Source organism: Dendrobium catenatum, unplaced genomic scaffold (genome assembly GCF_001605985.2).
Source record: "Dendrobium catenatum unplaced genomic scaffold, ASM160598v2 fragScaff_scaffold_133, whole genome shotgun sequence".
NCBI lineage: Eukaryota > Viridiplantae > Streptophyta > Magnoliopsida > Asparagales > Orchidaceae > Dendrobium > Dendrobium catenatum.
The window spans coordinates 13,001,774-13,012,290 of record NW_021318595.1 but is presented as its reverse complement, the minus strand read 5'-3'; the positions used below and the strand labels follow the sequence as shown (position 1 = coordinate 13,012,290).

The 10,517-nt window shown below is 34.4% G+C and overlaps 1 protein-coding gene across 1 annotated transcript; it reads right to left on the bottom strand.

Annotated features, from left to right (window-relative positions):
• Positions 1-3,248: 3,248 nt before the first annotated feature.
• Positions 3,249-10,297, bottom strand: LOC110114874. Its single transcript, XM_028699300.1, has 7 exons — positions 9,954-10,297; positions 9,215-9,761; positions 8,035-9,073; positions 7,894-7,958; positions 7,350-7,552; positions 6,725-6,953; positions 3,249-3,263 (listed from the first exon to the last, which is right to left on the bottom strand). Exons 1-7 carry the CDS (start codon positions 10,295-10,297, stop codon positions 3,249-3,251), a joined length of 2,442 nt encoding a protein of 813 aa, XP_028555133.1.
• Positions 10,298-10,517: the final 220 nt, after the last annotated feature.

The following is a 10,517-nucleotide window of genomic DNA, read 5'->3' as shown; positions in this document are numbered from 1 at the left end:
ACCTCGTAAGATAAGATAAATGAAAAATACACAAATGAGTGTAGATGCCATTCAAAAAAAAAAAAATGCATGTAAATAAGAATGTAACAAACAGGAAATCTAATAATAACAATTATAAAGCATGTGCATGTAGTAAATACTGAATAATGAAAGAAAATGTCAGCCTAACTTATGTCTAGAAGTCGTGTCCTAACCAAACAAGTCTAAGGGGTGTGTAACAGGCTGTGTGGTTTTGGATAGATCCTATGTAGGATCATTTAGTTAGAATTATTTGTATTTTTAATTTGTTAGAGGGCGAAAGGGAGATTTTAATTGAAGTTTAAATATTAGTATTTTAGGATTGATTTTAAGGATATATTTTCTTATTATTCGATTGATTATTTTGTTGGTTATAAATTAAAAGAAAATGTGGATTAAATGATTTATTATCAATTAAGGTTTGATTTAAGCCAATTAAGAAATTAGTTTTAGGTTTTAACACTAAAGCATTCATAAAAAATCCATCGAAAGTCTTTCGACGCAAATTGATTTACAAAACTTTCATAAAGCTTACAACCATAAAGTCACTTATGAAACCTTTCAACACAAAACATTTCTCCGCATGAAATCACTTTTAATAAAACAAATTTCAACCATAAAGAAAATACTTTTGAAATTTTTCTCAACACAACATATATGCATATGAATTTGAATTGAAACTAGCTCTTAAAACTTTTCTATCATGGAGCAATCTTACATACTATATACCAACAAATATCCAAAATGAGCTTGCAAACATGTAATTTGGAGAACAACAAAGTTTATTACAATTCATGCTTTGGATTACCTTTCCCATGTGATAAAGTTCATGCTTTCATAACATTGATTCTTGCCAAAACCCAATACTAATGTTATGCTTTCATGGTGACGAAAAAGATATAAAACTCATGATCATTTTATACTATTTTCAAACTCCGGCAATGAAACCATTTAATTATAGAAAAAAAACACATAAAGTTCCCTCAACCAACTTTCTCCTTTTGTACCACATGCTATGAAGAGCTCCAAACAAACATACCCAAATCCATAAACTTACTCTCATGCCAAATATCCAACATTCTGACCAAGGATTCAAAATCAATTCCCATGCTATTGGTAAAGAGAAGAGGAGAGATTTTTTAATGTCAAACCTGCTCTCCAATGCATCACAAAATATTCCACCACAATCGTCAATATGATTTTCACATAAAATTTAACAAAACCACAAAAGCATAAAGAAAGCTCATCATCTCGTTTCCATCTGATATAAACCAAAGGGAATTAAGAAGAGCATAGTTTAATGCCGACCCAATAAATCTTTCAGGCAGAATTCTCCAAAGTTACATGCATACAACGTTAATGTTCTCAATGCTCATGATAGGGATTCTCAAGAGCTCCACCAAATAGAAATTACTTTTCATGCAGGTGTAAGGTATGAAAGGAACAGTGCATACAAAGCATTTGTTAACATGAACCTCTCAATCAAATAGACTCATTTTCGTTGGAATATTATAAACATATGAATCACAACTAGGACACAAAGCACATGGAAGCTCATTAGCATGACTGGCAATCTCTACATCATACAACTTTTTTTTTATGAAAAGTTTATACAAGAAATCATGATAACAATCCCCATCAACAATCACTATGGTATGAAAATATCTTCTCAAGGAATAGCATGTTCGTCACCACGTAGAATAAGTGATATGTGTATGTACTAATAGGATAAATTTTGTCACAAGATTTATCATGTATTGAATCAAAATATAACAAATCTCTACTATCATTATATCTAAACATACATCTCCTCCAAGAGGCATTATCGCAAACAATTTATATGCATACCTTAGTGAATGGCAAAAATAGCTCCATGAAGCCCAAACTTCATCACAAAACACATCCTATTCTCAATATTTCATCATTTCAGTAGAGTATGAACTAAATATAACTAAATATAGTAGTCACTATCTTTTCCAAATCACATATCATTCAACAATTAAATGACCACCAAGTAATAAACATAAGAGTTTTCACCAACTAGTAGACCAGTGACATAACCAAGCTAAGCAACAAAGCTTTGTATGAGTGATACCCAAATAAAAGGCATGATAGCAGAAACACAATCTTTCCAATGTATTTAATCAAATGACTAGTATGTGAGGTCTAAGAAATGATGTAAAACAATTTCTTTAGATGTATAGCCATATCGCACCTAAAGCTCCTAGATCACATGAGTCTCATTAACTGTTTACTATCAAAACAACACGAATCAACCCACATTCATCTGCACCTTACAAAATCACTTGTGGTTAGCAATAACCATCACCCCTACTCAAGGGAGTCAGAACACCATTGAATTAATAAGTAGAGATAACAAAACTAAGCGAAAAGAAATGATGATGAATGCATTATCCAACCCCTTTGAAATAACAACCTAAACCATTTTATTTCAATAGATTTGAGAAAACATAACCGTTGGACTAAGAAGGAAGAAGGGGATAATAGAAAATAAAGTAAAGAAGAAGAAGAGAAAGGAATAGGGAAAAAAAAAAAGAAAGGAAGAAGAAGAACAAAGGGGAAATGCTCACCTTGCAAAAAGAAGGAGCTCGGGTAGGTCTAGGCGTCGGAAGTAGGGAAGTCGGCGGTCCAGACGACTCCGGATCTGGTTCAGGCGTGCGAAGCCAAAAGCAAGAGTTCGGGTTCGGCCTGGCTGGGGTCGGACAGGAGCTGGGGATTTCTGATTTCTTCTGCCTCTTTGTTTGTAGACGAGAGGCGAACCGAGGGGGAGCAGAACGAGCGGAATCCAGAGAGAGAGATCGGGGGCTGCTCCGTCTAGGGCTCACGGACAAGATGAAATAGACAGAGGGGGCTCCAGCCTCCTTACTTCTACGAACTCAGAGAGAGACGGAACGAGAGAGGGGGAAAAGATTCTGTCCAGGCGGCGTCGGCCTCCTCTGGATTCGTGAAACATAGCGGGAACAAAGAGTGGGGGGTTCGGGATTCACCTTGGGCTGCTTCCCAAAACGAGAGTGAGGGGGAGAGACGGGGTCCAGGGGAGTGCGAAACTTAGAGACGGGGTTCAGGGGAGTCCGAATGCCCTAACCGAAGGCCTCCTCCCGACCTTCTAACGTCTCTCTGATGCTCTCTTTTCTGCTCCGAAAGCTCAATATGGCATTATGTCGCCCAGATGCCCCTTCGAGACTCCGACAAATACACTAAAGTAGTGATCACGCGACTGAAGCCTGAAACCATGACAGAATTTGAGTTTCGGGGAAATCCTATCCTTCGAAACCGTTGCCCGTCAGAGTAAATGGATTCAAATCGCCTTGATTTAAAAGTGGGCTAGGCTCAATCGATTTGATCAAATCAAAGACGATTCGTGTGAAATTGAGCTCTTCGCAGTCAAAATAAATTATTCAAGCTTGATCGAACAGAGTCGAGTCAAATTTGGCTCAATTCGGATCGACTCGAGTTCGAACCGGGCTCGACAAGGACTAATCGAATCAATCGAAAGTGCTAGAGTATTCGAGCGAAAATTGAGGACAACGGAATATTCGAGCGAAAATTGAGGTCAACAATCTATTGTATCATTATTTTTCAACAAATAATTTGTAGAAAATATCTCAAAAACCTATAACACAGACAAAAAATAGCTCATTTATTATCCTCATATTTCAACATTGCACATAAATACTGATGCAAGAGTAATAACACATTTAATCAAAAGTAAATGTTCTATAATTTCCAAAAGTACTTTACTAAATATCTAATTCTTATACCAAAAAAAAAAAAAACTCAGCATAAAATCTACAAATACATTTAGTAGTCAGAATCTATTTGGTCATTCTCTTCCTCTACCAATAATGTTTTCTTTCTACTAAACTTCTTTTTGATTCTCTGTAGTTCCCCCATCATTTAAATTTTTTGCGTTTGTATATTCATATGCATGTAAGCTTATGATTTTTGGACATACTCTAACTCTGCTGTAAGGGCTACCCCCTAATGGCTATATAAACTCTCATGGATGCTTCTTAAGAAGTTAAAGCCACTAACAAGATTATGCCTCATAAGCATACGCTTGCAATCCTAATCCATATAATTGTCCCTACTACATTCCACTTACCACATACGACCAAATGCAGTATTCTAAATAATAAACAAATCCCCCATAGGATCCCTCACTTGGTTTCTAATATATGCAATATAAAGAATTTATCCTACACACAATATGAAGTTTTTAAAGATTGTATTTGCACTAAATATTTGGAGACACTATAAAAATAAAGTTATATTTGCATTTTAAAACTTCTGTAGCATAAGTAAAATGTGGTAAGTTCTAACATCTCATTCTAAATATAAATATAATCTCCTTGAGCCTACTATTTTAAATTTTATTACGTATAACATCTTTATAAAAAAATTATTATTCATTAGCGAGAAGTGTTCTTTCAACTGAGATTAAGAAGATGAAGGTGTAGAGTTTCTCCATTATAATTTAAATAAATAGGCTTATTCACCTTGTTGTGATCATAATAGTGAGCAGAGAATCCTCTTGGTGGAGGTTTAAAGGCATTGAACTAAGCATTGCTACTAAACCATATAAAATTTTGTTGCACAAATTTTTTTCCCATTATTTACTTAATTTTATAATTTGCTTTAATTTTTGTCTTACAAAATGTGTAATATATTTGATGAAGTTCATAGTTTGTTTTAGTCAAGAACTTTTACTTCTCATAGTGTTCATGTGTACTCATTACATTTAAGTAAAACAAAAAATAAAAATAGTTTCAAAGTGAAAATAAAAAAAGGGTTTTAAAATTAAGATATAGTGATCTCCCTCCCCCCTCCCTCTTTTGTGTTATGGCTATACACCATAATTACTATAAAAGCTTTTACTTTATTTAAGATTTTAACTTTAAAAGTAGATCCTATAATGGTCATTATACCTCAGAAGACTATCTAATACATAACCTCTCTATTATGATAACATTCCATTTATCTTTTCTTATAAATGTACATCTCTTCCTTTAATAAATTAAATATTTATTATTTATGGAACTTGTTCCAAGAAGGATATTCACACCTATGAAATAGAATATTGGAAAATGAGTACATCCCTTTTAATGATTAAACATAGGAAGAATGAGAAATATCACAAGTATGGTTTACATAATTTAATTAGTTATTCTATACATTAATTTTTTTAAAACAATTTCTTACCTATATCCATTTTTAAAATTTGTAAGACAATCTAGAAAGTCAATTAAAAGAATTGATAATTAAAGTGATGCAAAAAATAAAATAAAAAACTGGTCAATTGTGTTGATTGGAAAGTAATAATAAAAAAAAGTTTCCTAAAGAAAACTTATGGATAGTGAGAAAACATACGATTGGTAACGGTTACAATTTATGGGCTCAGGGAACGAGTTAGATTACCAATGGAATTTCCATTGAACTAAAAAGCAAATAAGAGTGGAATGGGAGAGGGCTTTCACAGGTAGCTTGGTGAATGGGAGTAGAAAAGTGGAGGTTATGTTATTCAATTAAAAATTTGTAGAAAAATATCAAAGAGAGAGCAGAATTTTAAAGTCGGTCTTATTTTAGCAAAATCTTTGATGAAATTTCTTTCAAAAAATATCATCATCCTACTTAAACCTGTGAGTTTTTTTTTTTTTTAAGAAATGTTGTTAAAACCTTTAATGTATTTTTTGTCAGAAACCCACTAGAGAAGTTCCTACCAATTTTCTTCGCAAAATGCATTGTTATTTCCTTGCTATTTTTGGTAGCCTCTTGATTACCAAATGTTCTCTAGAAATAATTATTTTTCCTATAGTATTAGATCTAATGGTAAATTAAATTTATAAGAACTCTTTCTAATAGGTATAGGACCCCTACTAGCATCCCTTAGATTTAATGTTTGGTGTGCGTCCCCATGCTTCCTTTCCTAGGGAATTTCTAACCTTGAATCTTGTCATTCTAAAATTTTATTAATTTAGTCAATGCCAATATGTGCAGTATAACTTCATTTTACTACACATATTGGGGGTTCATTTGTTTAACTCATTTTTGAATGGGTTTAGCTAAAACATCCATAATAATTTCAAATAAAATTTAAATCCTCTTAAAATAAAATCCAAATAAAAAAAACTCAAATCTTAACCCTTCATTTGATACTCACCTTGTGATTGTTATTTGAACCATTAATCAATCATTTTAAAACACGTAAATGATTTTCAATGATATTAGTAATCAAAATTTAATTCAATAGGCCAAAACAAAAAAACAAAATCTCATGCCAAAATCAAAGCCAAAAGCTTTAGGTTTTTTTTTTTAATAGGAATTGCATCAAGTTGCATTAAGAACAAAGTAACTAATTACAAGTAATAAAAGGACCACATTCCTCCTTGATTAAGTTCAACAACAAGGAAGGAATCTTATCAAAAGAAAAGCTATCAAAAAAGAAACTACTTTCCAATGCCATAGTAGCACACCAATTAGCTACTTTATTACAACTTCTATAGGCATGATGGAAAACTACTTTTTTGAAGCCATTCCAGAAAAATAAATCCTTCGCCGGCCACCTATCCACATGCCACTTATTCTTCTTAAAAGAGTCTTGAATTAATGTAATAATGTTGATGTTATCACTCTCAATAATCACCCCTTTGCATTCCAACATCCAACTTCTTATGAATTCCCTTACCGTGATTGCAGCTTCCAGCTCAAGCTGAGCAATATCCCAATGGACTTTATTCTTTCCAAATGCACTGATAAATCTGCCTTTGTGGTCTCTAAAAATGCCACCAATTCTAGCAAGATTAGAACTAAGCAATGAAGCATCCACATTAATCTTAATCCAATCTTTCGGTTGAGGGCACCAAGTATTTTGAGACTCTCTAAGAAGATTAGTACCCCAGCTAGAAAGATATGGACTAGATATGGAAATAGATAAGAATAAAGCATTAGAAACTACCATAGAACATGGCAAAGCAGCCTTACCATGCTTGACATCATTCTGATTCTTCCAAGAAAGGTAAACAATGGTGTAGTAAATTTTAACAATCCCAGCAATTACTAGCTGTTAGCATCTTTAGCTCCTGTAAGTAGCGATCCAGAGAATGGAAAATAGGGATATTAATGCCCCAATCAAGCATTTTCACAATAACTTCAACCATATATTTTCAATGAACCATAATATGCTCATATGTTTCATTTGACTGGCAGCCTCTAGCACATAAAGCATTCTTGGAATTGCTGATTTACCAAGCCTCCACTAGAAAATTTCCACCTTTTTCTTTAGTTTAAGCTTCTACACTCATTTACAGTACCCATCATCCTCCAAGGTAAATCTGTTAAACAACAATTGCTCATAAGCCAATGCAGAAACTGTTTTACCCGAGCACATGTTCAGCAGCTCCACCCGATCCTCCACCTCATATTCAATATGAATTTGGCTGATCAATAAGATTAAATCATGATGGAAGGCCCTTTGTAGCACGGTATAATTCCATTTCCCATTACTTAGCAAAAGCTATTGTACATATACACCATCCAGCAAATAACAATCAATAAATGTTGGCCACCGATTGATGCATTTATCAAGCAACCATGCATCATTTAAGACACTAATCTTGTCACCCATGCCCACTTTTAATCTAATAGCATTTTTCAAATGTCTTCCACCATCCAACAAAATTTGATAAGCACTAGAGGTAATCTTCTTTTGAGCACCATCTATAATATCACTACCATATTTACATTTCATGGTCAATTTAGATCTTAGAGTTCCAACTCTGAGTAAAGGAGAATGCAAACCCAGTGCTCCCATACTTCTCAAATTGCAAATTTCTCCCCAAGCAACATAATGCATACCATTAGTCCCATCAATTTTATGCCAAATGAATTTTCTACAAAGTTTTTCCAACTCATGTAACACCCTTTTGGAAACCAAAGAATGTGTGATTAAAAAATTTGGCATTGAAAGCAAAGAGCTTTCAATAAGAGTGAGCTTACCTCCCATTGAAAAAGACTTCTTACCCCAAGCATTAAGTCTATCCATGATATTACTCAAATGCTCTTGAAAATTAGCCATCTTGAGTCTACTAAGTGAGATCTTTACACCCAAGTACTTCATCTCCTTCACCACTTTGAAGCCAAGTACTCTAGCAATCCTCTTCTTCATAAGGTAACTAACAACCTTGCCAAAAATAATCTGTGACTTGTTGAAATTAACTCTTTGACCTGTCCACTTACAGAAGTCCTCCACCATGATCTTCAAGGTATTAGCTAAGGTAATAGAGACATGCGAAAAAATAAACACATCATCTACATAAAGTAGATGTGTGATGTTTGGACCTTTGGGTTGAATGTCAAGAGTCTGCCCTCTTTGCTCTAGAGAGTTGGACATAATTTGAGAACACAAGATAAAAAGGTATGGTGAAAGTGGACACCCTTGACGGAACCCACTTTGAGCATTGATCCACTTGGAATTCTTTCCATTAATAATATTGGAAAACCTCACATCTACAACACACACCACGAGAAGGTTAGAAAAATCAGTAGGAAAACCATACCATTTAAGAATTTGACGAAGAGTTGTCCAACCCATGCTATCATATGCTTGCTCCATATCCAATTTTATAGCCATCAACTCCTTTTTGTTTTTAGAGATTTTGAACTTGTGAAAGATCTCCTGAGCCAAAAAGCAATGCCCCGAAATAGATCTTCCAGGAATGAATGCCATTTTCTCTTTAGAAATCATCTTGGAAATACAGTTCTTCAATCTGTTAACTAACATGGTAGCCACAATCTTATAGTTAGTCTGGCAATGGCCGATAGGCCTATAGTTAGATGGAATCAAAGGGTTCTTCACTTTAGAAATTAAGACTATTAGAGTATCTTTCCATTCCCTATTCATATGACTAGACTTTAAAAAGCAACTAATGGCATTCCATAAAGTCTCCCAAACAATACTCCAATATCTCTTGTAAAAAGAAGAGGTAACACCATCCATACCCGGTGACTTATTGTTTCCTTGTTGGAAGACCGAAATCTATATATCACTTACAAAAAAATCAGCATTTGGCAAAGAAAAATCCTCTTCCATTACCTTTTGATTTTCTGAAGCCAACAGTCAGCCCATAAATTCACAATTCTTGTATTTCCACTTATTTTCAAAAAATTGTATGAAGACCTTCTCAATTTGATCATCCCCATCTTGCAATTTATTAAACACATCTTTAACTTGATTTATCCGGTTACCATTTTTTCTAGCCGTAGCAAAGTTATGAAAAAGCTTTGAGTTTGTATCTCCTTCCTCATGCCAACTTTCTTTTGCCCATTGATTCCACCAAGTAGACAATCTTCTCAATGTGACATTAAAATCATGCACTTTGTTTCTAAGCAAAAAAAGGTCATCAACTGACCAATCTTCCCCCAAAGCTTCCTTGTTCTGAAGTTCTAGGATTTCCTTTTTCATCTTTTCCTTCAACATATTCAAATCCTTGCACTTATTTTTATTCAAAAAAAATAGTGCTTTTAATGTTCTCCTAAGCTTCTTTTGCAAGATTATATGCTCATCACCAAAGTCATTCTTCTTCCAAGAGTGATACACAAAATTCTTAGCTTCTAGGTAAGATCTATAAGTATCCTCAAAATTGATAGCCTTTGACTTGAACCTCACCCTTTCATCCAATTTAAGAACAATTGGACTATGGTTAGAAGCCACTCTTGCAAGATGCCTGATAGTAGCAAATGGAAGCTTCTGAATAGCAACCGAGTTCAACAAACATCTGTCCAACCTCTCTCATATCTGAGAGGCTCCCTCTTTGTTGTTGCACCAAGTAAACCTTGGTCCAATACTTCCAACATCATGAAAATCTTAATTCATCATAAAGCTTTTCATCTCCCTAGGTCCTTTTGAAAACAAGAACCTTTTACCTCCTCTCTTCTCCTCCTTGTTCAGCATACAGGTAAAATCCCCACCAATAATGGAAGGAATTGAATCATCCAAACACTTCTCAAGTTGACTCCAAAGACTTCCCCTCTCCTTACAGCATCTACTCCCATATACAGTGGCAACTTTACAAGACCCCATGTTGGGAACCGAGAGATCACCAACAATAACTTGAGAAGAATTCTCCTTAATAACAAATGACACCATCTTCTTGTTCCATAACACCAAAATACCTCCTGAGGTACCAGCAGCAGGGTAGTGAAAATACTCCCAATCGTTCCCAATAAGACAATTAACCTCCCTTCTATCAATGCTAGTCATCTTGGTCTCCAAAAGACCAATAAAGAACACATCATGGTCTCTAACAATCTCCTTTAAATATAAGGAGGCCTCTTTTTTCCTAGCCCCCCTAAAATTCCAAAATAAGATGGATGACATTTAAACAAGAGCAGGGGATCTCTCGCCATTAATGGAATTCAACCTTCCATCCCTCTTCTTCTTTTTATAATTAGGTTCAACTGGCCCCAATGATCTCAATTAT